The following is a 27,936-nucleotide window of genomic DNA, read 5'->3' as shown; positions in this document are numbered from 1 at the left end:
CGTGCGGGAATGGATGCCTTGCTCAACAGTTGAAATATGCATAATGTAAAACCCCGAGACTAGGGTTTTTCTTTAGTTGAAATATGGCAGCCGTCGAAGAAGTCTGACAGCGGCGGGTTTTTAACCAAGCACCTCTCAATTACCGGTCGAGACCGGTGGGTAATCGAGAGATGCGTGGTTGAAATCCTGTCGCTGTTTGGCTTTTTCGACGCCTGCCGTATTTCAACTGTTGTGTCCCCAGGCAACTTGAGGCTTGTGTTGTGTTTGACCCTTTGTATGTTCCATCCCCAGAACAAGTTACTTTCTATCATTTCCGCCGTGCCCTGCTTACGCACGCATTTAAATTCACCGCGAACTTCCCTCATTCCCTAGCAATTTCATGAGAGCCGCTCACCACGTGAGATGATAAATTGTCCATCTCACTTGCTTCAAGCTTGTACGTGCTGAGACCTACACCTACTAAACTATAGCGGATGCAGGATCCCGTGCGGACTAATGCGGAATCCCGTGCAGGAGGGTGATGACATTCAATAATAATAATAACAAAAAGAAGAATAAGAATACGTGAGATCTCCCCGCTCAGCCTAAAGTTTCGCGGAAAGTTTCACTCATGCAAAAAAAAAGAAAAAAAAGAAACAAAAAAGAAAGATAAACAAAATCAGGACAGTCCTACGGGGGAGGCGAAGGCTAGCAACGCGTCTCGTGCTCTCCGACAGATGTGGGTAGGTCCTTGCGGGTACAGGATGCCATCCAATGTGACACAGGGGATTGGAAGAGCTTCCAACTGCACTATCATTACTTCTCGTGCGACCTGGCGCTCAGGGCAGTCCACGACGATGTGTTCAGGAGCATAGCCCAGGAGCACCTATGCAGGAGCCCGCCGACGTGATCCATTAGGGGCGCTATACACATCAACCTGCGAGATCATCATCATGACTGGATGGTGTAAATTTTAATTTTGAACTGGCAGAAGAGGACATAAGGCCGTAGCAGACGACAGTAGCACAACAGCTTGCACCTCATGCTTGAAAAAAAAAAAAAGTAAGAACATTGAGCGTCAGGAGACAAAACGGGACAACAGGACTCAGGCGCTCAAACTTCTATCCTCCTTTCGTATCCTCAAGCTAAAGGTTTTTCCAAGCGTGAATGTTTATCAGCTTGCCGCCGCGTTCTCGGTTTTATCCGCTTACAGCTTCCGTCAAAACGAATAGAATGATGACGATAATCAGTTAACAACTTTAGCAAGAGCGCATCTCCCGTGGGGCATGCGTCGTTCGTACAGAAGTCCTAAGGTAAGCTGAAGTACGAGGTATTATAGCAATTTATGAAACAATAAACGGACCGATGCGTAGCGCCACCGCTACCTTCCCAATTGCGGTGCTCGGAAGGGGTACAAATGATACGGTCGCTATAATCCAGTAGGTGTCGACTAAAGCGTGTTTCCAATTTCGTATCGCTCCGTGGTGGCACTCTGGTTGCGTGCTATGAATGAGATTCCCCCATTCAACGGCGAGGGGACTCTTAATGGCACATTCAGTCGTGTTGTTAGTGGCTGTGTTTCAGAACTCTATTCGGCACTTTGTTGGCACTCTCCGGTATTATCCACCGTGCATTTCCTTACTTCCTGTCTGAAGAAAGAACGTCTCTGCTGCAGATTACATCGTTAGTGTATGGACTTGCTCGCGGTTGGCCCGCAGCGAATTTATTTGTGTGGTCCTTAAAGTGCCGCCACAAGCTAAGAAATGATATTAATTTTATTTAGCATCATAAATGAACCTCGTTGAATGCCTCGGTATTCACACACGGTATACACATAAATGCCGTCGGTGAACGCTTCGCGCGTCCTCGTACTTTCGAAAGAACACGCAAAACTTCATAGTTCCGGATTTCTTAAAGGGTATACGCTGTGCAAGTGCGTCTCTGCGCATGAGAGGAGGCAGTGAGAGGGAAGAGGGAGGGCGGCGCCGTAGCCAATGGGGCTTTCCGAGTGGAGTAACCGGGAGAGGAGATATGCGCAGAACGCTCGGTTACTTGCAGAGCGTATAGGAGACGTCAGTGGGGCTCGTCAGGCGTCTGGCCACTACCAATAGTACGCGTCTCCGCCCTCCGCCCCACGCTGAAAGGCTACAAATTAGGCACAGCTATAAATTAGTTTTACGATACCTGAGCATCATTTAGACAGACAACATTTCGTGAAGATACAGTGTGAGACACGTACCACGCATTATGAATCGATACTGCTAGACACCGAGGAAGGAGAATAAAATGCACCATAATTATAACGGAAAGGGGACATTTTTTTTTAGAAAACATTTTTGTACATTGGAACAAACCGAACACAGGCACATAAGCATTATTGTAAACAAAACAAAAAAATTTAGGAAGTATTCATAAATATGATGACCTGCAGAGGAGGTGAGCAACTTGGAAGGCGGAGGTATGGCTCGCACGACCACCTTCTGCGGCTGCGAGCGACCTCGGTCGTTGACGGCGAACGCCAGAGCCAGGCACTCTGTGGCTGGAGGTATGGGACCCACACGAAAAGTGGGACGACGAAGGGAGGTCACGTTGGCCAACAGATGGCCAGAGTCAGCGTGGAACACTTCCAGCGAGTACCACTCGTCCGGCCGGTCCACCTCCAACGTGCACTCGACGAGAAACCACGTCGTTGCTTGGTTCACGACAAGGCAGCCACTTAGCGACTTGGGCCCACCTACCGAGGAAGAATGATAGAGACATTATGGCACTGCCTTGTGAGCGGCTGCTCAGTCTACAGTCCAAGGAACTAAGTACACCAGACTGCATGGGGCTGCCGACATAAAGTAAGGATGCGACAACATGAAACAACTAGGTACACATATAGCATGCACCGGCAAACAATCAAGATCAAAAGGGGTGAACCGAGGCATTTTAAATACCGTTGATCAGTGACAATCATCATGTCGGTATTCGCAACAAATAGTATTTGTTCAATGTCAGGGCGCCCACAATGGTAAACTACCTCCGGGTATTGACGAGAGCGTCAGTCCGGAGAAAAAACGCAGCTAGGCAAATGTGATTTGTTAGGATATTCACATCGAGTGATCAAGGTGTTTTAACGGAATTCGCAGTCAATTATTTATGATTGAATCTTACAACTGAATCGCTGCCGTAGCATCACTGTCCCCAGATTCCGGTTTCTATTCTGCCAGGTATCCCTGCACTCTAAATCCTGTGACGAACACGTGCCGGTTAAAAACGTTCCCTCAGACAGTACAGCCGATACAGAGCCGTGGTGGCGGTGGTGGTGATAGGGCTTGCCGTTGTCGGCCTCACGTATGTGGGCAACGTCACGACTGACGCCCTGGGGAAATGTGCGTCCTGGGCCGACTTCTAAGGGAACTGTGCCGACATATGTCTGAAAGCGTCTGAGGAAAACCCAGGAAAAACCCCAGACAGCACAGCCGGCACCGGGATTCAAACCCGGGTACCTCCCAGTCTCGACGTGACATGGCCAGCACGCTAACCACTGAGCCACGGGAGCTGGTATACAGAGCCGTAACCGTCTGGAAACAGCCGTAACAGTTATCAAATAGTATGGTAGCTAGAAAGGGTGGTACTTCGACCGCGCCGCTTCTCCCGTACATCGGAGCACGCCGCCGCTGGAAGACGGCGCCAGCGGGCGCTGGGAGTCTGAGGTATGCTATGTTCGCCGCGTTCGCGCGTACGTTTTGCTTGCGTCCCCGGCCCGCTCGTCTATTTCTTTGCCTTTTTAGCGTTTTGTGTTTCTCAGCAAGTGACCACTTGGTTCTCTCAGCGCACAGGGATGACACCTGAATGCCTGGACAACGTAAGCAGCATGTCAAACACTGTTTTGTGCCCGGCTGCAACACTGGATACCGTTACGCAACTGGAAAGTTCGCGCTCTTCGCCGTTCCGCAGGACCCAGAAAGGTTTCAACAATGGAATCAGCGTACACCAAGTGCAGCCATGCCTCTCCAAACGCATTCGGCCGTTTGCGAAATACACTACGACGACTGCGCTTTTACGCCAATGCACCCGTCGTGAACGTCAAGATCGAGCCGATGAAGCGTGACCAGCCTACCCTGAAAGATGGTGCGGTACGTACAATACTCCCGGACCCAAAAATTCCCGGACAAATTCCAAGAAGCTGCCCGCTCAGCGCAACAGGAGGAACCGCAACGTGGAGTCGCCAGTGCCTTGCAAAAGAAGGAATACATCTGACCCTGACATGGGTGATGAAGCTGTAGACGCCGGGAATACGTCGGCACAGAAGGACCCTTCCCTTCTTCCCTGCTTCCTTTGAAGCAGCTTTCACTAGATTTTTCAGCATGTACAAATTACATCCTGACAGGCTCCATGGGTTGACCACCAGTGCTCGAGCCTCAACACACAAAGTTGGTTGTGATCTCCACAGAAATGAACTAACAGGTGCTGAGTGCAAATTGTATTTGATCACAAAGCTCTTTTTTTACGTAAAAGGCGTATACCTCGACAGATACCAGAGAAGAGTACGCAGGAATATGCCCAAACAGTCTCGACTAAACTAATATAGCACCCAGGAAGACCAGGCCAAGCGCTTTGTTTATTTATTTATTATTTATTTAAACAAGCTATATGTATTATTTATTTAATATTTATTTTATTTTCGTTGCGGTAGCTGCTATGCTAGTCGCCAATACTTCAGGGCAGGGCTGTATGATCGTCCTAGCCATAAATAGTCAAATGTATCCTGTTTGTGCAGTAAAGTGCCGTTATTGCTGAGGAAAGGGCGGATAACTAAAAGGTATAATATGTAATTGGAGCAGCCGCGGCAGCTTTTCGCGCTCGCTAGAATCTGTCGGCTGTTATCGTACGAATTGTGTTTTGTTGTTATTGTTTTTTCATGTGAAAGCCCCGCAATCGTTCAGGAATACACGTAGCCCCTGTTCGTAGTATCTCGGCTAAAAATAAACTCGCAAGAAAATGCTTCCGAACGCGATTATTGGCGAAACTCATCGAAATGCGAACCGCCGACTGGGAAAACAACGCATACCTCCGGCTCGGAGCGCCCTCTGCGCCTTTCTTCCAGCGGGAGCGTGCGCTTCTCTCGCCGGTCGGGGTACCACCCTTTCTAGCTACCATACAAATAGCAAGCACAGCGATCCCCATCGACAAATTTCAGCGGATACAAAGCCGTCACGTCGGCATGTAACGGCTTCGTACCCGCTGAATAATATGTGTACCTCATGCGCCCTGTACTCGTGTGCTTGTTGAATAATGCGTGTGCCGGCTGAATATGTGTGCCTTTGTTGGAGCGTACTACGTTGCTCCGCGCTCCGCTGGTGAGGAGTGACGTGGCACCGCGTATTCTTCCGCAGAGCATTCCAGCCTGTTTCCTCGCCCGTTGTCTGCGCTGCAACTTCGCTTTTGACAAGGATGACAACCGTGCTTCGGAGTACAGGTTTAATGTTTGCTCAAGGTAAGTCAACCTAGTTGTGATGCATCGTACGACGTCTGCGTTATACTTGTGTTTAACCATCGAGGTACATTCTGTTGCAGACGGTGGACGTATTGCCAATGGCGGCAGGAGAGGATCGGCTTCATGGGTGAAGCGACGATGTACATTACGAGTGAGGCTAATTGTATTCTTTCGTTATAGGAACCGTGGGACTGTATCGATTGCAAGGACGTGTATTCCATCCAAGGACTGTATTCCATCATTCACGTTGGAACAATACCAGCGTGGTATTCACTTCGGTTTCCTTACAGGTTGTTTCCTGTCTCAACGGTCACAGATACATGTGCAAAATTGCAACTGCTTCTCACACCGAAGCGTGTGTGCGTGCGAGGGTGTGTGCATGCCTGTGCGTGGTGCCACGTGCTTGTACAATTGTTCGTCGGCCATTTCGATTGAGGAACTGTCGTGTTCGTCACAAAGGATGATCTTGATTGAGGCTTGCAGTGCCAGCGTGTTCGAAGTTTCGAGGATTGTGTGTTCGACGTTTGGAGGACTGCCTGGTGCATCGGATGGGTTGTGTGTCCGTGCAACGTGTGCTCCGTATATGTGTGTTGGGATTAGTGAACCGTGTATGCTTTCCATTCGGCAAACGATGCACGCCAATAAAATTTGGTGTTTGAAGTTCGATGTTCTTGGTGCATTGTCTTCCTCTCTTTTTGGTTTGTTTTCCGAAACCTGGAGGCCATTTTTCTGTTAGGGAACTCGAGATGCACAATGTGTCACGCGTATTAGGGGTACGAGTAACAAGTGTTACTCGTACCCCTAATACGCGTGACACACACGGGCTTCAATACGTCCGGGACACTGTGGCTCCTGGCGTCAGCAGGGATGTCGTACCAGTTGTTTCAGGGGGCACAGAGCACCTGCAGCTTTCGCAGGCACCACGGGTCTCTTGAAGTCATCTAGCACATTAAAAAAAATGCGCCAGTTGATGAAACGGCAGTGTGCAAACATGAGTGTTTTACACTCAAAATTCGGTACCTTATAACGTACCTTATATCTAGCTGTACCTGTTAAATATCAGGTACATCAGTGCTTTTCCGCAGTTGCTTTAAGAGGTACGGGGCGAGACAAAGGATCCCGCTTTGTATGTATGAGGTACAAGCATATTTATGGGGTACACGGTCAGTTTATGAGGTACCGTGTCTTGTACCGTATAAAGCAGTACCTCTTGCGCAAAATCTTATTGTGCTTTCTGCTGCTTTCAGCACTTCTTGCCTTCAAGTAACGCCCCAAAGGGCTCGATGCAGTCAGATAACGCATGTACATCGCACGGACTCGGAGATAAAGATTAACTGTTGATTTCCCAAGCTGCACAATGTACTGAAAGTTGAGTGCGATAGGGGTGGACGGTATGTATCTTATCAATGTTATTCAGTTTCACGAGCCTGTTCAAGGCCTTCCTCCTACCCGTCCACCCCTATTGCAGTATACTTTCAGTACATTGTGCTGCTTGGGTTATAACTATGATTGTTTCATTCACGTACGGCAGATGATAAAACGTTACCTGTCTGTGTCGTCAGCTAAAGAGCCTCAACCGTGGTACTTTGTTTAACTTGTCTGCGTCTGTTTCAAGTATATATTACGAACACAGGCTACACAGTGAGCAAGGAAAATGCCGTTCTGTATATGTGATGGTTATTGCTTATTGGGTATATTACATTGATAAAATAGAAAGAGGTTGGAGGCAGGTTTTCTTTTGGCCAATAGGAGAACTAAAAGAAAAAGAACATTCTGGAACCAATAAACGGTCGACGAACCGACAAGCCACACATTCCAGTGATTTCATGAGGTCAGGCGGGTCAGTTTCTTATTTTTTCTTTATCTTGCCTCATATCTAGCGAATCGAGCCTTTCATACCTACGGAAGAAACATGTGTTATAAGTGAAGCCGCAGACGCGTGTGAAGGTTATTTGTGATCAGGAAGCCGCCGTCTTCGTACGGTTAAGTTAACCGGTTAAGGGACATCGAAAGGCCGGGAAGGTGTACCTACTCATGGTAAGTTGCTCTTTAACGTTGTTTATTTCCGCTACAACTACGTGCATGCCGTTTCCCAAAATATGCATGTGTAGGCGAGCGTAGTGAACGGTAGCTTGCCAGAGTGCGTATGCGATTGCATTGAGGGTCCTAACAACCTACCTACCCGTGGGCGTTCCATGTCAGTGTATTATTTCAGGCTTGTCTAATGCCGAAGTTTATCGACCCAGTTGCAGCGTTGAAATATTTTTCGATGTAGATACTGTGGGCGCGTACACTTGCCTTAACGCGTGTGGAGCGCGTGTCATCGGGCGTTGATAGACAGCTGGAAACGAGATTGGGGGGGGGGGGGGATATATTTATTAGACGAAAAGGAAAAAAAAACGGGGAAAGGTCAGCCAAACGGGACGTCGGCTTGCTATTCCAGAAATAAGAAATAATAATAAATAAATAAAAAGAAAAGCTAAGAATTAAAGAAAGAAAGAAATAGGAAGGAATAAGAAATAAAGAAAAAGAATTAGGAAATAACGAAAAACTAACAAATGATGAAACTAGATTAAAGACAAAGATGACAAAAAAAAAGAAGACTAACAAACGGTGAAAGAATGATGAGATGGATCACAGAAGATGACTTTAAAAGGAAAGCATGAGGTTAATGCGTTGAGGGTGAGAGTGGGGCACAGAAGAATGAGATTTCACGACTGAGTTCACAGGCTGGGATTGGGATAATACACTATCCCGTTGAATAGAGGGTCGGTACGCACAACGGAGATGCCGAAACGCGAACTCATCCGCAGTGCCTACCGACCCTCCCTTCATGGGGATAGTGGATAATCCCAACCTCGCATCCAGCTGCCTAGCAGCGCCCAATGACAAGCGCTCCGCTGGTTAAGACAAGCCTGCGCGCCAATGTACCTCCCGTCAATATAACGAACAGTACTGCCCCATGGCTTGGCCACCTCCAATGGATTCTTTTGATTCCAGCTCTCCGAGTAAGGAATAAAATTGTAATTCTATACTGAGCGAAATCTGATCGCTCTGACACACTGCTTTGCTGGAAAGTCAGGCACCAAGAGTAGCCAGTCGGCAAAACACCCAATAGGTCAATGACGTCTTCACTTAACGGCGTAGCGATGCAGTTTGTTATGGCAGTAATCTAGTTTGTCAACACTAATTATTCATACAATTGAAATAAATCAGGCGAAGTGATCGGTTTTGCTGTGCTGTTACTGCTCAAGCCGACAGTGTAGATTTATCTATAATATCTAAACTTCATTTGTTCCTCAGCTGATACTATAAATCGACGTCAGATTCCGCAAAACCTTTGATCAAGCAATGGTGGAGATGACCAACGTCCTGGCGGCTTTTTCAGCCAGGAAGGAAAAGGATCGCCGACGTTCGTTGATGTGGACGTACTCTTACGAAAAAAAAAAAAAAAAAGAAAGACGCAGCATGACCTGATATCAACGGTATGTAGACTGCTTCCATAGTTTCAGACAATTCTTTTGGAAGGCACAAACACGAACTAATTGCGGCGTTCATCTCCAGGCCGTCCCCGAAGAGGCAGTCTCTTCGGGACCGAAACTCTTTTCCGGGCAGGGGAGCCTTGTTTGGTGTAGTGACCGAGAGACTGTGCAGCTGGAACCGTCGGGCATGGTTATATGAGTTGTGCTGCTCTGCTGCTTGAGAGTTTACTACGTGAAAAAACTTGTCATACCCAGCTGCTTTTGGCCAGTTGTTGGGCCTGCTGCAAATATATGTTGTGGGCGGGTCTAGGGGTTCGTACCTCCCTCGGTTCCAGACTTGAACATAGTGTTCAATGGACCAATTCCAGCATGCACGTGGCACTTGTCCATAGCGGACCCCCCCCCCCCCCCCCCCCCCCCCGGAAAAATCCTAGATCCGGCCCTGGTGTTGGGCGACAATGAATTCCCGAAGCCGTACAGAAAGCTATGCCTTTCGCAGCTGCTGAAATCGATGAAGGTCAAATAAAGAGCGGTTCAGTATTTAGATCGCCTTTTGTCTTTATCCCGCATGTGCTTGTAACACCTTGGCCACGTTCGCGTATGCTACAGATGCACACTTCTGCCAGTGTGTATTACCACTACCGATATCAAAGTATAAACGCACAATACATGATGCGCGTCGTGCATTTTACTGTGCGTGCGATACCTCGCGTACGAATTATGTCACCACAAACATGTTCCTCTCCGCTGTGTGTGCACTGTATACTTCTTGGACAACTGTACCCCTTAGACGGGCTTACCTGTTAGACGGGCGTACCTCTTACACGGCTGTACCTCTTAGACGACAGTACCTTAAAAGTGCTGTACCTCTTAGGTGCTTTGGTACCGCTTAAAATAAAGAGTACATTTTTGCAAAAATGTACCTTATAAAGGGGGGTTTTAAGAGGTGCAGATTTTAGAGTGTACAGTAGGTGCATTCTTTTCGCTTGCACCTCCTGCACTAAATCCGAACTGGGTTATTTGCGTGCTGCACTTTCCGGTTGAAAAGAAAGGCATTACTAATAAAGTTCCTTTCGGCAGGAAGGTGCAGCACCCGATAACCCGTCTTCCGTGGAGTCCAAGATAGTGCAATCCAGTGCAAGCGAAAAGAATGCACCTAGTATCTCGAAACAGTTCTCTTTCAGCTTTACCTCCTTCCCACATCATTGTGACGTCATTCAAAGGTGCATTCTACTCATGCGTATTTCACGGTGTAACCGAAACCAAATGTGAACGTATGGCACGTTCTTCTTCTATACCAGGTGTTTTCTTGATGTCCATATTACATTTTTATTTATTATTTATTACAGGAAACCCTACAGCGCAAATTGGCATTACATAGGGGGAGAGAGGACACCATACAGCTCATTAGAACAACAACAAAAAACAACAACAAAAAAACATGCACAGTACAAATCAGTGAGCAAACAAAAGAAAGCAATAAGGCTAGACAGGTACAAATATCACTAGGAATACATCACACAAATAGGATACAAATATTACTAGGAATACAGGGATGACAACCTGTTAGCAAATATGGCGCTAGTTCTTGAGAGGACAAGGTCCGGAGGAAGGCTGTTCCACACGGGGATAGTTCGGACAAAAAAGAAATTTTTGAAGGCACCGAGGTGAAAACGATATGGCTCAGCTTTGTATTCGTGATCAAGGCGATCAGAGATAAAAACAGGAGCCAAAAGGTACTCGTTTCTAGGAATTCCCCATTTAACTCATAGAAGATCTCATAAAACAATCTCAATCTAGCCTGCGACCGACGTACCCAACCCAGTAACGATTTTAATGAGATGGAGCATTTAAAAAAAATATCTCTTGAGACCAGCATAGATGCCGTTTTTGCTGTTGAGTTAAACGCCCAGGCCTCTCAGAGAGAGTACTACTGACTATCCGCTAGATAACTAAGTACCTAAGATTAATTAATTGACCCTTTACTTATTTACTTAGAGTCCTTCGGGCAAAAGTGAGATAGCTGGATGGGAGACAATCGCCGTTGAAAGCCATTGTGTTTACAGAAATTCCGGAAACGAGAACGTACGTTCAAATATCCATAGCCGAATTTCGCTACGCATACGAGCCGAAACCGAAACGGCGCGCCTCAGGAGCGCATCAGCTACGCCGACGGAGGCTTATCTGGGTCGCAGAGCGGTGGTGGTGGTGGTGAAAGGGCTCGCCGCTGTCGGCCTGACACAGGTGGGCAACATCGCGACTAACCGGGATTCGAACCCGGTATACTGGACTCCACGGTTGCCTCAAGATCATCATCGTGGAACGAAGTACTGCCTGGAACCTCACCTATACCCGAGCTGAACCTTTTTGTGTGTTGTGCTCTGCGACCTCCACGGCTGCCTCAAGATCATCATCCTGGAACGAAGTACTGCCTGGAACCTCATCTATACCTGAACTGAACCTTCAGGTTCAGTTCAGGCCGCCTCAAGATCATCATCGTGGAACGAAGTACTGCTTGGAACCTCATCTATACCTGAACTGAACCTTTTTGTCTGTTGTGTTCTGCGTCCTCCACGGTTGCCTGAAGATCATCATCGTGGAACGAAGTACTGCCTGGAACCTCATCTATACCTGAACTGAACCTTTTTGTGTGTTGTGCTCTGCGTCCTCCACGGCTGCCTCAAGATCATCATCGTGGAACGAAGTACTGCCTGGAACCTCATCTATACCTGAACTGAACCTTTTTGTGTGTTGTGCTCTGCGTCCTCCACGGTTGTCTGAAGATCATCATCGTGGAACGAAGTACTGCCTGGAGCCTCACCTATACCCGAGCTGAACCTTTTTGTGTGTTGTGCTCTGCGTCCTCCACGGCTGCCTCAAGATCATCATCGTGGAACGAAGTACTGCCTGGAACCTCATCTATACCTGAACTGAACCTTCAGGTTCAGTTCAGGCCGCCTCAAGATCATCATCGTGGAACGAAGTACTGCTTGGAACCTCATTTATACCTGAACTGAACCCGGGTACTTCGGAGTATCGACGTGACATGGCTATCACGCTAACCACTGAGCCACGCAAAGCCGTTGATCCGGGCAGCAGGTCAGCACCTACCCCACTCATCTCCGTCACTCCAAAGCACGTGGCTCAGTGACCACCTGGGGAATGAGCGCTGTCCTCCCTGCGCTCCGGATGCGTGCAGTTTCGGTTTCGGCTCATTTGCATAGGAAAATTCGGGGATGAATATCTGAACGTACGTGTTCGTTCCGGGATTTTTTTTAAAAACAGAACGGCTGAATAAAACATCAGCATCCAAAAGCATCAAGTACAAAAGGGTATCAAGCGTCCATTATGCCCGGGGGTGGTGCTAATTTTCCAGCACATTGCAGGGCTGTTCAGCGCTCTTTGATAAATTTCATGTTAGTGAGTTTTAGTATAACGTATGCAAAGGCGACAGCGTACGTTATACTAAAACTCACTATTACCGGAAGGGGCGCCTCTACGTGTGATAGAGGCCTTTCAGACGGAGAAATACATCGTTATCAACCGTTGCGTTAGCGTCCCTTCGTGGCCTCTCGCAGAAAAATAATTTAGCTACGTTTAGGTACGTTTTTCGCTCGGTGCCTTTGCCCGTGGGCTACTTTCTATTTATCTGATTGCCGCATACTTATGGGGATGTAGCCTCCTGGGGACAATTGTTTGTACTTGTTAAATTATGTTGCTAGTCCAGCGTGCGTCTGTGTCTCTCTCTTCAGCCCGTGATTTTTACCGCTGGTGTTTTACTCGTACATGTACCGACATGATGGCCCAACTTTGGACTCTACTAACAGAACGGCATGTCCGCACGGCTGTATAACACAACTACGAAAGCGGCATCTACGCTGCTCTCATAGCATTTTAAAAAACAACAACGACACCCTGCACATTGAAGACTAGGAGATTCCATCAGCCACCTCTTTGGGCTCGTTTTCATAGCATGCAAGATGAGCGTAAAGAAATAAAATAGTTGACAGTGGGCGCTTGGTGTGTGTGATCGCAGTTGTCAAGGCGACGTAAAGCTCCGAATTATCATTAGCGGTTTTGTGTTTGTGTTTACTTACGTGTTCCGCTTGTCTTGTGAATTTTAGCGCTTTTATCATGAGCAGGAGGTTCCGTCGAAGGGAGTTTTGCGCACGGCGTCTATACGTAGTCAGAGTTGAAGACAACAATAAATCGCATACCCAGCTGGCAACCACAGCCACCCTTTATAATGTTGGTTAGTTGTTTGACTGGTTGGGGGTCTCTTATTCGCCGAGCGATCTGGCCAGGCGGTGTGGCAACATGTTACGCAGAGGAGATCATGCGCCCTGGGCCGACTTCAGAGGGAACTCTGCCGATAGTTACCTTAATTAAAGCGTCCGAGAAAAACCCGGAGAAGGCACCCAGACAGCAAGTGCAGAATGTAGCGGATAAAAACAAAATTAGACAACTTAGGCTTCCGGGAGGCTCTGGCGGAAGCGCGATTGTTTTGACCGCTGGTCGATTCCGATTTCGTCCCTCCTTTCCGGATTCTATTGCTCTGTAGCGGATTCAGGTGCACGCTCGAAATCGGCCATTACAATTCGCGGTAAGGCTCGGATGCAGGTCGAATACACAATGTAGTCGGCAAATGAAGTCTGCGGTCTTCTCTCGGGTTTCCTCTTTCGAGGAAATGTCAGCGCTGTTTCTTGTGAAGCCCGTGCTTCACGCAACACGCCCACGCCCACACGTCAACCGTACCCACATCACAATCTTGCCTTTAATGCGTCGAACAGATGAAATAGTAGAGCCTTCATAGTTGTGCGTGGTCCCTTCAGACGTTGCCGACCTTCAGGCCGTTGGGCAGTTTCTGTTTAAATCGAGCAAGGTGTGGAATTTGTGTTCTTCAATTCGATTAAAAAAAAAAAACCAAAAAGAACATGTTGGAGAGGAGTGCGTGTAACGTAGAAGTGCCCTTTACGAGGCCCGTCCAGGCGACAGTTTACGAGGTGGAGAGGGAGAAACCTCAAAGCCTCTTGCGCGTGGTTTATTTTCTTTTGCGCGGACTTTTTGCGCTTCCTGAGCCGTTGGTTTTCGTCTACTTCAAAGACAGTAATTGTTTTACGTCGTGCCTTACAAGGCTGGGTCTCTCTGTCACTTGAGTTGAGTAAGACGTCGCTCTACAGCATAGTTCATTTTCTAATCCATTTCTAAATTTGGCAGGCGCGTCAGAAAAAAAAAGTTAGATTTTCGCGCCACGTATCCTTGTAACGGATCGCAGAAGTAGGCACTTGTGACTCCTGCTCACTCATCTGCAGTTCAGCTCCTTGTTTGCACACCCATGCTCACTCACTTCATGCTCGGTTCACCGTTTGCTCACTCATGCTGAATTCATTCGTCACCCTGAGCATGAGTCATTATGCTCAGAAGTGTGAATTTTGTCAGGTATACCACGTTGCTCCGTGTAGCAACTGCAGGCGCTTTGACCATGACACTGCACTTCGCCCACAGTGTTATGCAACCATTGTTCGGGGATATCGATAAGTACTTAATGGTCTGCTATGATGGTTATATTCATAGTGGGGAGGGATCCACATAGTGCTACTCGTTCGGCTGATCTGCATAGCGCCTGCGGTAATCCGGAGGCTTTCGTTACCAATCACTACATCTCTTCATTCGCTCACCTCCTGCTCAGCTCTCCGTTTGCTAAGTCATGCTCAACTCATTCGCTACACTGAGCATGAGTTAGCATGAATGAGCATGCTCATGAGTGAGTTTTGCCGCAGATATGACGGTTCGTCCCACACACTCAGATCGACGTCGTTCGATAGGCCACGGCAGGGCCTTTCATATTGTATAAAGTTTCTTTATATCACCAATGTGCATTTCTCGTCAGATGCGTTCGAATGTGTAAGGTATCCCCGGTGACGTCATCATTCAAAATTTAACTGTTGTTGTTGTAAGGAATGCGCGTGTTTCGGCTATTTGACGTTAGTTGCCTCGAGAACTCTGATGCCATTTTTAATCGGATATCTTTATACTTATCGGTATCGGGTATCGCAGGGGTATCTTTATACTTCTCTTCCATATGCTGCAATAAGGATATAAACCATATTATTATTTGCGTCCCAGATACACTCAGATATCACGTATTTTCTTCGGTAACACATTTCGGCAAATTGATTTGATGCAATATTTCATATGTGGTTTACAAACAAGCATAAGACTTTGTTGACGTATTGGACTACAGGAAGACGTCATGTCCTGATAGCGTACGTTCCTAAACCTACTCGAGCGACTCGAGAGTAGATAAGTCCCGTTCCAGAACCTACCCCAGTTACTCGATGACGTCATAACCCAGCGCCCAAAAGTAATTCGATCGGGGCAACCCGACGAGCTACTCATGGTGAATTTGGGTGGTCATTTCGTGGCAACTCTTTTTGCCAGATCTCGCCTGTTCTTGCTAGTTTTGCCATATGTCGCATATTCGCGTGGCGCTTTCCGAACGCCAGGAATTTGCAAGATAGCACTTCTTTTTTCGGCCGGCCTCGATACAACCGGGCAGCGTGATGCCCAACTATATCTGGTGTCATCACGTCCGCACTGCGACGGTGGCGAGGGTGGCGGACGTCACACCCACGTTCACTTGGGTTTGTAGACGCCTAAACCCGAAGACAAGCGACTGCGATGCCCCTAGGGTGATCCAAACGGGTGAAACTGCTAGATTCCTGGCACTCTTGTCCGGGTGGCAACGTGATCCAGCGCGGGCCCAAACCTAGCAATTTCCGATCGCTAGGTCGTGTTGCCATGAAGTGCCCACCCGAGTTCGCCATCAGACGACTCTCCCCTGACCGGTTGGTAGGTGCGGGTAATGAGGTCACCGGCGCTGTGCCGTCTGCTAATCTCCCACCCATTAGTCCGGACATCATCAGCTGTTCTCCCTTCAACTGGTTTATTTGTGAACAATGTATCAGTGTGCCTTTTGAGACAAGACTTTTCCTTGTGAATGGGGGGCACACACATACACACACACATTCGCAACATTCATTCGTGGGCAAGAAAGTTAGTATGCAAACTGTGGTATCTCTTTGTGGTTGCGATGTGATAGCTCATATAAAAGGAAAGCCTGTGGTGGTGGTGGTGGTTTTTCTTGACATCTCGCACAGAAAGCTTTCACGAAGTTTTGGTTTGCCTCACAGAGCTGTAACTTCACTCAACAAATACACCGTTGAAAGATGGAAGTCACTGAAAAGGTTAGCCAGCTGTCGGACTCGAACCCACATCTTCTGGATTACCGGTCCAGGGCTCTACCAGGGCTCTACATGCTCAAATATACCGTGATTCGGTGGCAACGGATCTGTCCAGGCTCTCGTTAATCCACGTACTCTTACACCTGTTACATCACATAGATCATAGATTATGTCTCTCCAGTTGTGCGCACCTGTCTGCGATTGCTTGAACTTATATTTCGAATTACACGTGAATTAAAAATCATTTATGCTTTTCCCAACTTTATTACTAGTGTGGACCTAGGACCGCATTTGCCAGTACTGTTTGGAACTATATATATTTGACTAGATGTAACGAAATTAAAAACATACAGAGAAAATTTGTTGGGCTGTATTGTGACAGGCATGTTGGCAGAGGTTTATACTATTCTTATTCTGGCATGTTGAATCATTCGGATATGTTTTCGTTGGCGGTTAGATGGTCACTTTTCGACGTCTTGTTTTTGTATAAATTCAACAAAGGCAGAATTAATTCTGCTCACCTTTTATCTACGTTGTATTTTACTTGTTCGGTTCATACTACAAGGCAAACTGCGTTATTTTACCCCTGCCAATCATCCAATGATGTTTCGCATGCAGTCTCTGTATAATAGTATTTCTTGTCCTGAGATTGATATTTCTATGGACATGATAGATCTTATGGTCTGTTAAATGATCTTTTGTTTATGTGAGCTTATTTTGTGCCTGCTATTGTACTTCCCGACGCGGTGCACTACCTCTTAGGCTGTGCCACAGGTGTGTGCAGGCACCTCTAAGAAAAATCTAATCAAAATTAAATCAAATCATGTTACGCTGTTTTGGATAGCTAAATCTGCGAAAATAGATAGAAATCTTATACGACTGTCTATATTTGATATGATCTTCGTTTTCTTCTATTCCGATCTCGTTAGAGTTAGATTGTTGCACTTGCCTGCGGGTGGACCAGCTAGGAGGCGTTGCAGAAGCCGCACAAGTGCATGCTGTTATGAATTGGACTGTCTACCTCACAGCCGTCGGGGCCTATAACATACTACTGACGACAGACTGCAGTGAAATATCTGATAGACCTGTGCAGGGACCTACAGAACAGCAAATAAGTGATGATGTAGTGGGGACTACCGAATAAGAGTGCAGTTCAATGCACTTTCTGGCTGCAGTATGTTATGCCCACTTGTGTTCGCATATCACGGTTTATTGCATTTACCTAAATCCGACTTCTGTACGCATAGGAGCTCTGCTTTGAGAAAAAGGCTCTTTTGTGTCAGCCACCCAGACGGAAAACAAGTGGACGAATTTAAAAACGAAATATCAAGATATTGTTGACTTGGACAAAAAGAGTGGCAGCCATCGGTAAGTATGCTTACCTCGACCACATTACGAGGCCAGAATCCCTAGAATATTGTCAGAATTGTTAGTGCTATAGCACGAGTGCAGTGATGCAGTTTCAGCTTGGAGCACTTCGATGGAATGCATGAGGGTTTCTCCGAAAAGCCCCAGAGCTGATCTGCTGATTGACGCAGTTTCGTTGCAGACATACAAAAAAAAAAAGAAAAAAAAGAAATGGCTGTACTCTTTGGCGCATTCCAATCATCATCCCAGTGCAAGTGGAAAAGTTTGGCTGTTCAGAGCAGAAATTTACGAGGCGTCGCTTCGTCATCCGTCTGTGTCATTCCGTGTCATGTCGTTTGCAAGCTACAGGTACAATTCAAAACAAGACAACGTCCTTTTCTTGTAATCGTTTATTTTCGCGCCCAATAACGCAGCATGCCGGCAGAGGCTGACGGATAGAGTATTGCCCCTGGCTGAATCTCCCCAATCATAATCACAAAATAAAGTTGTTGTTGTTCGCTTCTTAAAAGAACTATCGCATCCGTTCCGGTCGATCCCGAAACCATATTGCCGTTTTTATCCGCGTTCATCACTGACAATAATGCGAAAATTCGACGCAAATTGGTGACGTTATTCCTGTGCAGTTCATGTAACACATGTCAAGAGCAGACGGTGCGCACTGAGAGTATTCCGGAATTCCCTCTCTGGAAGCGTCACTCCGGGAAGGCCAATCAGTAAGCGCCCTTTGGCACGGTCAAGACCAATCAGGGCGCAGTTGGAGTGACCTTGGTAGCCTTGGCAACCGACCGACCCATCGACAGGCGAGCGAGCGAGCGGGAATACGAAGGGCGGCGTCTGCTAGTCGCTGAGAGTCTGTGATCTGTTTGTGGTGAGCGTCGGACGTGTTCGTACTACCAGGAGCGCCACCGTGTTCCACACACCATATGTCAGAACTCACACTGGTAAGCGAATGTCGGCGTATTTACTTTTTCGGCGGATTTTTCACTTAGTATATTGCGATGCGAACACGAAGCAGACGGCCTCGGAGACAATCGCCTGCGCTGCGCTCCCATTCGTGTGCATGGCTTACGTCATCATGGTGTTAGCTAGAGAGGGAGTGTGAATCTTTGAAACTCGTTTATTTATTATGTAAGCTGTTTTCGGAAGAGAAACTTGGCCACGTTGACTGTGAAAAGGTGACGAACATTACAGTATTCGTCTCGTACATATATTTCCGGATGCGATAGTTCCTTTTACACTCATTTGAAAGCCCTAATGGCGCTTGTAAGCATGTCGCCCGTTCCACTGCGCCGTTCCCAAAGCTATTCAGGAGTGAGTTACACGTTCAATCACGTTGTACAAGCCACGGTCACGTGACTACAACCTACCCGGGGCTTCGTTTAGGAACGCACCCATTGTAATCTCTCTGGCTCCCATTGCAGCCATATTGGAGCTCCCACATCTCGAATTCGTAATGCGTGCATGGTCGCTCATACCTCTCGCAACGCTGGTGCAGCAAGTGGCTGTTATCATGGTGCTTATGGTGTTATGATATTATGGTGGAGGCTGTCATTAGTACTATGTTGCTGGTACTCACCGTGTGGTTCAATGGCGTAACTACAAGGCCTCCTGTGAACTCCAACAGAATTGTTGGCCCAACAAAGAAGTGAGGAGAACTCGCTGGCGGAAGATGGCTGGTAGTGTGCTTCACTGCGGGTGCCATTCACGTTGAAGCTGAGCAAGTCATGTGTCTGCCAAGCGAACATTTCAATAAGCATCAATTTTTATCATTAAATCGTATCAACGACATTAAGCACAACAACAAACAACGTTAAGCACAATATGCACGTATGCTCCTACCATCTATAGCATAAGCCCGCAATATACGTGCGTCCTCACACTCGAAAACAAAAAGCGAGCTAAATGAAATACATGTACTTGGAGGTACCGCAGGGATTCAGAGAGAAAAAAAAAAAGACACCAAAGAAGACATGGGGCTGAGCCCGCCGTATGTGGTGGCTCCGAATTTCATAGGGAAGTTTCGGAAGTTTTTCGTGGGAATTTTTTTCTTGCCATTTTTAATACCAGTCGCTCTACACCGGACTCAGTTCATTTGAATAGGAGCTTCTTCCCCTTTGAAAAGGGAAACTCTTCACCTGCATTACAGGTTGTTCCCAGCAACAAATTTATTGCACGTCGGACAATTATTTACTCTTTGTCACGCCATTTGCCAAAGTCGCTGCACACAATCAAGTCGAGTAGTCGACTATCATGCCCAAAGCATCAAGTCCTCTGGACTGCACTTATTGTAGCGGGTAACGTAGATATATCGCACAAACAGTTCTTTCTTCAAGCCCCGCACGAATGCACGAACAAATGAACGAAACCCTTACTCTTTGTGTTTCTGCGCAAGGTAATCAGTAGAATGATTCCAAAAAGCACAGGCCACCTGTTGTTCCAAAGGCGCATACAGGGTGTTTCACCTAACGTGTCACAAAAACATATTTCACAGTCTACTTGTCTGAAAATTATAGTGCAACAATGTTTTATCTTCGGCGAACATTTGGTATGACATAGGAGCACTTCGATCAATTTTCAGCGGCGACAAATTGAATTTTCTGAATTGAACGCGGAGCTTTGCCAAGCCAATGTCATGGTTTTTCTTTTTGCCAGAAACGGAAGGCGCCTGTAGGGTTTTCCCCATTCCACCACAAGGTACTGCTTGCGACATACTTGTCTGTGTGTACTCGGCGGTGTCGCGCGCGAAGGAGCTGTACCATTATCGCCTCCAAGGGGAGGTCGTCTAGGGTGCTGTTCCACACAACACCACCAATCGGGAGATATCAGCTGGGCGTCGCCTGCTAGCATTCTTTCCTGCATGCTAGCAGACAACACCCAAGTATCTCAGGTTATCTCTCTCGACTCGTGGCGTTGTGTGGAACAGCACACTAGACGACCTCCCCTTGGAGGCGATAACGGTACAGCTCGTTCGCGCGCGATTCCACCGACAGGGGACTGCCGGGCCACGGGATGGATATTTCAGATAAGTATGTCGCAAGCGGTAGATACCCATTGACTAAGACTGATACAGTCAAACATCGATTTGTGAACAGCAAATGTTTCTCGAAAAAACGTTCAGAAAACGGGGGAATTCATAAATCGAGGGCTTGAATGACTAGAAGGATACAGTTGTCTTCTCAACAAACTGTTCATAAAGCGAGGGAATTCATAGATCGAACGTTCATAAAACGAGATTTGACTGTAATAGCTGGGAAAGCCAAAGGCGGGTGACCCGAAGCACGGAGGGGAAAAAATTGCGAAAACTGTCGTTCCGAGACGCCCAAATTGTCGACCAAATGTTCTCCGTCAAATTTGTGCAAGAAAGGTGGGAGAGAACGGTGACCTGCCCCTTCAGTTTCCTTTTCCGTGCTTCTTCTGACAACAGGAGCGAGGTTCGAACACCGTAGTTATAAGAAACAAGAGTAAGGCAGGTCATCGATTTGTCTCGCGCCGCTTGCTGCATTAGCTTGGCGGAGAGCTGAGCAGTGCCGATAATTTGCGTCACAGGAAAGGAAGGTATTATTCCTAGTATCAATATTTGTAATATCTGCAGTATTTGTAATATCTGCAGTTGCGGAGATTCGTTGAGATTCCGGAGACAGCTTACTGAGTGGAAAGCAAGAGGAGTGCTTATGGAACATTGATACCGATTAGGACTCAAACACGGACAGACACAGAAACAAATAGATACCACCGCGCTACTTGTGTCTGTGTCTGTCAGTGTTCGCGCGCTAATCGATATGTACGATTCGTACAAACTCGCTCGATTACGCCCTCTTATGCAAAGTGCTTATGGACGGAACATACATGGAGGAACTCCGGACGCAGACAGCTCGTGGGCGCCAGCACAAGCGGTAGCGTGCTTCTCTCTTCGATGCGTCCCATATAAGGAGTGCATATGTGCCATGCTGCCACTCCTGCGGGCCTTCGCTATCTTCGCATTGGATACTTACTCGTTTTGTCCCATAGTGGGACTCAAAATGTTTGTGGGTTTCCAGTTAATAACAGCTACCCAGACTTCCGTGATTACGTGTATCGACGAAGTGTATCGATGGATGCGTTATGCGGGTGGACTCATACTGGACGTACAGAAACCGTATGGAGAGGCGCGTCTCCGACAGGTTTTACCTGCTCGCGTGGCCCAGTGGTTATGGTTAGCGTGCTGGCCATGTCACGTCGAGACTGGGAAGTACCCGGGTTCGAATCCCGATGCCGGCTGGGGTTTCCTGGGTTTTCCTCAGACGCTTTCAGACATATGTCGGCACAGTTCCCTTAGAAGTCGACCGAGGACGCACATTCCCCCAGGGCGTCAGTCGTGACGTTTGCTCACCTCTGTGAGGCCGACAACGGCGAGCCCTTTCGCCACCAGCACCACGTTTTTGTTGTTAGTGGTATCCTTTGCCCGCTTCGTTTTCTGGCGAAACATGCGCAGGGCCGTCGCCCAGAGTCGCAGTATACGTGTGATGTCCCTCCTTATTTGGTCGTTACACAAGTATATTGTGGTACACTTAGAGGGACAATTGCTGGTGCTACACTCTAAAAACACAACTTCACCGCATAGCACGCTGCGCGCCAACCACTGTCACGAATGATAGTGTTAGCGCTGGTGATTGGAAGACAGAGGGGGGCGTACGCCTTTTTGTGGCAATTTTCATAAATCCAAATTGCCACAAAAAGGCGTACGCCCCCCTCTATCTCGGAATCAGAAGCGATAACCCTATCATTCGTGGCAATGGTTGGCGCCACAGCGTGCTATGCAGTGAAGTTCTATTTTTAGAGTGTAGGTGAAGTAAAGTTCTTGCGCCGCTGGTCAACGGTCGCGTGGTCGTGCATGTTTACTGGTTTCCCTAGGTTTATCCGTTTATTTTTTTTTGGAATAGCAAGCCAACCTCCGTCTGGCTGACCTTTCCTTTCTTTTTTCTTAGTAAACATACCCCCCCGCCCCCCCCCCCCCCCCACGATTGTGAGTGTCTTATCTACCTGAGTAATAAACAACATTCTGACCAGAAAAGAAAAAGGCACCGACATACATTGCTAGGTGCAGTAGTTAGGTTTTACTTCTGGAGTATTAGTTGGAATACCAGATTAGCGTACCTTAGAGTCACGCTCTGACGCTCTCCGAAACGCTCTGACGTCTGACGCGGGACCTGTGACACGTGCTTCCGCGCATCTTCATTTCCCTGTGTCTGTGTTTTTTTTTTTTTTGTTTTTTTTTTGTGTGTGTGTGATTTTTTTTCTTTTTTTGGTCTGGGTGAACTTTTTTTTTGAAGAGTAGCAAGCCAAACATTGGCTGACCTTTCTCAACACTAAAAAACAACAACAACAACGCTCTAGCTGAAAGAAAACGCTGCCAGTGTGCCACCTCTGTTCGTTCGGTGGCGCAACTCCAAGGAGATAAGTGCACGCCCCACTACCGTGTCCTACACAACATACGCAAAGAAAGATAATTATCGGCAATAAATTATGAATTATATATTATGAATACTCGATACTATGTTGATACTCGATACTACTGATACTCGATACTACTGATACTCGATACTATGAATACTACTATTATAAATTCTCGAGTCTGAATTATTTCCGTAACTAAGCAACAATCAAAAGCAAAACCTGGTTACTTTTAAACTTGTAATGTAACAGTTCCTGCCTGAACACTCTCAGTCTAGAGCAATGTAAACAAACAAGAAATCACCTGTCCGCTAATGACTCTTTCGGCGGACTGCGGAAGCGCCGATTTGAAAAAGAAACGCACAAACGTGGTTGGTGGATTCGAAAGATTCGATTCGTCGTTTTGGGCACTGGGATTCGCATTCGCAAATCTCGAACCCCCTGCCTAGGATTCGAGGGTTCCTGGATTCGGTTGGCACATCCCTAATATATACAAAGCAGAAGCAGCCTGAAGGGAAATCGGACGGAAACAAAAGAAAACGGAAACGTGAATAGTGCATGGAGAAGGTGGACTATTCGCGGCGGTCGCCATCCGTTCGAAAACGGGGGTAGCGCGGCAGAGTTCTTCGTATCGACGACAAAGTGAAACGCTCTTATTTCTTGATGAAGAACAGCTTTTGCGTTTGGTGGTCTGTCTGACCTCATTGCCTGCTTACAGCGGACAAAGGTTGAGGCTAGACCCCCATTGCCACGATAAGGGCCAAATAGTATTAAACGTAACACCCTTGTGTAAAAGCTGTGCTAGCTAAAGTGGTAAGGGTTCCAGGGCCGACTTATTTATGATCACCTGTGTCCACACGATAAGTCATATTGCTGGATCACATCTAGTGCGCAGAGGGAGTACACACAAACCACGCTGCCTGCAGTCTTCGTTGAGCTCGCAAACATAAGCATCGACAAGCCTATACAAGTGTAAACACTCCAAATAAGATTTCCAGACGTGCGGGGGGACATTCGGGGAGACCTTGCTTATTGATACCAAAGTTCGTAGTAGACTCTCGAGTGACAAACACGATTTTCTCTTCCGCTACGTTCTTGATTGTGATGCTGATGTTATTGCTCTCACCGAGACATGACCCGAGTCGAGAAAGGTTTGGAGATAACCACGTTTCCTACGATGTTCTCCGTTGGTACAGACAGCAGTGCATCGGTGATGGGGTGCTTGCCGTAATGCTTGCTTCAATCCCGAGGTGAGAAACTTGTCCTTTGTTGAAATTGTTTGCATTTCTCTTTGTGGTGTGTACTATGCTGTTTTGATAGGTGTGTGTTCTCTGCCCCTGCATCCGACAGCCGTCATTTTTCGCTTTATTGCAGGATGTGCTTTGCAAACTAAAAACGAAATGTCTAAACAATGCAATTAAAAACGAGTGTCCACACAGGGGTTTGCGAGTCGCCTTCTTAGGTGGTATCTCTACTTCTAACGTGCGCTAATTAAGTTCTGGGCCCACCGGGATTTGCCCTCCTCTCAAGCAGTCTGGGTTTACAGACGCCGCTTTCGTCATGTCAAAGTGCGGTCTGTTCAGATCCTGGCTGGCATTAGTGACCACTCCGTTATTATGGTATTTCATTACATAATATTGTATAGTCTAGTTACAACGATTCTCATTCCCCTCCCTAAACAAAGTATTTTTACAAATACTATGACCTGTTATACTTTTTCAAAAAATATTTCCTGTTGGAATTTTCGTCGAGGTCCTTTGCTTAAAAGAATCTTCTCCTTAGGAACGAGGTTGTAACGGAACTCCACATACCCCTCCTTTCCTTCTCAGTCCCTATATAGTCGCAGTTCATGGCTCAATAGAGTGCTTGCACGCCCACGAAGAAAGTATCTGTCCCGCAGAGTAACCCAGCACTCCTCTAGCACAGTTCTGCCGTCAAATACCAACAGCCCTTGGCATCTCCGAACACAACCATTTTCAGTACAAGCTCGAGGTCCCTGTTGCATACCAAAATCTACACTTTTTCTTTCTTTCTGTTTTTTTTTTTTTTCGGGACGCCATAAAGCCCCCCCCCCCCCAATCAACGGCGACCACTCTTTCACTTCCAGCTTCTGGCACTCTCGATACTATAGTGCCATCTATTTCCCTTTGAATCCCCCTGCCATCGGTCTCATCGAGTATTTTTCACTGATTGATGACCAGGTCTACAACCTGGTTCAGACATAACGCAGCTGAACTGAAGTACGCGCTGGGCGCGCTATGTGCTCTGAAAACGAAAATTCTGATTGAGATTGTAACTTGCTCTTTTCTTCAAGGTACATAGGTTTTGGCACTGCACACTCGACAGAGGTCTGTCGTGGGAACACAACTCCATGTCAGACAAAAGCCTCTACTGATTTCGCTAAGCAAGTGAGCCGAAACAAGAACTACGGGCTTTTCGAGCGCAGAAATTAAACGACCTTCGCCTTATCTGAGTGGGAGAGCTATCTGGCCAACAGATTAGCTCCTACACTAATCAGCTCCATTGCTCCAAACCTTGTTGCCCTGCCACGTAGATTGCCTGTCGCCCTTTCTGCGCTCGAAAAGTGAGTAGTTCGTGTTCCGGCTTATTTGCATGGCGGATTTCCCCATTCATTACCATTAATTCATTTGTTGTTGTTATTTGCATAGCGAAATTCAGCGATAGATATTTCAACACAAGTGCGCGTTTAAGCGTATTTTAAACATTGAATGGCTTTCAATGAATATCTCTCGTTCTGTAAACTCGCTTTTGCGCGGAATCCCCTGATTAAAGAGTTAATTAATGAATTTTAGGTAACTAGTGATCTTATATAATACATACCTCCTTCCAGAGAATGTTCGCCTGACCATATAACTCAGCTGCAAAAACTGCGTCTATTTTGCTCTGCTAGTTTGTTTTATAAAAATTATGTAACGAATAATAATAAAAAAAAACTGTATATGTAACATAGCCATAAGCACCCGCAGTGATATATTCTTTTCTATTCTTTTATTTATTTTCGAGTATAGCTGTTACCTCCGAGAAATATCAGCTTTCTCAGAACGGAATAGTAGACGAGACAGATAAACACCCCGAAATTGCAGGAAATATAAGCGCCGAAAACCAGAAACCCTACACGCGACCAATAACTTAGCACGGGACGTCCGTATCAATTAAACGCATTTACAATAGGAAATGACGTGTTAGGCCTCATTAAACCTAACTATCACAAACCGCACTCTGAGTTAAAACCTCTACTGTAGAAGATCTTCACATAGAGCAGGTGTCGTCTGATGGTACCCGCACCAGGACCATCTCCACTCATAGCATAGAAGACCTATAAAACTGCGACGTCTGTTTTTGTTTGTTCTCACCATTTTCCTCCACACCAACGTCGCTATTTCACTTAATTCACTTAAAGAGCGAAGTCCCCCCTCCCCCGCCCACCTCTTTCCCTGCGCCGTAAACTTCCCTCTTCTATTATTTCACTTGTTTTACTATAATAACATTCCTCTTAGCAACGCACTATCTTCTCCTCCTCAGCATAACATCCTACGTATAGTGTTTTTTTTTTATTGGGTGTTAGCGGCGCGAAGCAACTGTGGCTATGAGCAACGTACAGATGTGGACAGACGGAGAGAGGATAGCAGGAAGGAGTGGGGGACAGGGGGTTATCATGCGTCCTTTGCCGACTTCAGGGGGAACTGTGCCGACATTGGTCTGGAACGTCATCGGAAAACCCAGGGAAAACCTCAGACAGCACAGCCGGCGGCAGGATTCGAACCCACCACCTCCCAGTCTTCAGCACGACCTTGGTTACCACCAACGAGCGGAGGCCTTAGCCCACTCGGCCATGCCGCTGGTGCTACGTATAGTGTTGTCGCGAACCAGCCGCGATTCGAGTGCGCAGAGGTCTGACGAAAAAATTCGGAGGAATTCAATAAGTTCGCGCAGGCGCAACACACAGATCTGCACTTTAGAGTTTTCAGGTGTTACCGACATGCACTGTATTAACATTGTAATATCGAGATGTGCACACCGACGCCGAACGCCACATAATCCAAACATTGCTCCTATCGATCAAAGCAGTCACTCATCCTTGTGGTCGTCGTCGAGAACAGCGCGGTCGAGCTTTCCACACTTCTACCCGATTCAGATTAAATTTCCAACAGAGTACCCACGCCCAAAGAATAATGCTTCGCCTTTGCCCCCAGGTGTCGCTAGAGTGTTGTCTTTAATCGCTCACTGCACGGTCACAGTTCGCAAGGTAAAGGTAATGAATGACATTTAAAAAGGCACGGAGCATTGCTTCTGCCTTATCTGAACCAAAAATTCATAAATCATGTAGCTAGACAGGTATTTATCCTTTCGCTCTGAAATGACATCGAACTATGTCAACCTGCTCGAACTTCGCAAAAAAATTCGAAGTTTCTTCTTCGAATTCTTAGAACCATCCTTATCTTCGACCTCGAACTTCCCGGTTCGAAAAAAGTTCGCGACATCCCTAAATTCCCTAAGTACCTGGGTCACCCCCCGGGGGTACTCATGGCTTTGTACAGTACAAGCTACTTCTTCAATTGATTCGTCCCTGAAATGGCACCCGACTGGAACCATCTACTCGCCGCACTTGCTGCCATCCGCGACGCGAGGAGATTCAGCAAGATGCTATATCATTCGATGAATGTATGAGACAGCTGTCATTTTAGCCACACTTCTCGGAAATACCTTGTGACCCGAGGGTGAATAGAGAAAAGAATATCGAGAAGCTCTTCTATGCTGTGGAAGAGGAAGAAAGCACGATGTTCCTTCCCACGCCGACAGGCAAAGTGACTCTCGGAAAGACGATTCCCATTTGCTACGGCAAAATACCTCGCCCGGAGGAGGGTCAACCCAAGCGCTATCGAATTCAGTCCATGCAATCTTCGACATTCATAACGTGACATGGTTGCCA

General features: G+C 47.0%; 1 protein-coding gene across 3 annotated transcripts in view; it reads right to left on the bottom strand.

Moving 5' to 3' along the window:
• Positions 1-27,936, bottom strand: part of LOC135388801 (B-cell receptor CD22-like) — a 442,796-nt gene that overhangs the window by 65,049 nt on the left and 349,811 nt on the right. For all 3 annotated transcript variants that reach the window (XM_064618610.1, XM_064618608.1, XM_064618609.1), the window contains 2 exons: positions 19,132-19,285; positions 2,405-2,713 (listed from right to left, as the gene is read on the bottom strand). In XM_064618610.1, the coding sequence (XP_064474680.1) occupies positions 2,405-2,713; positions 19,132-19,285 (463 nt within the window). The remainder of the gene's footprint in view (positions 1-2,404; positions 2,714-19,131; positions 19,286-27,936) is intronic.

This window comes from Ornithodoros turicata, chromosome 3, assembly GCF_037126465.1.
Source record: "Ornithodoros turicata isolate Travis chromosome 3, ASM3712646v1, whole genome shotgun sequence".
Taxonomy (NCBI): Eukaryota; Metazoa; Arthropoda; class Arachnida; order Ixodida; family Argasidae; genus Ornithodoros; species Ornithodoros turicata.
This window is presented reverse-complemented; position numbering and strand designations above follow the sequence as displayed.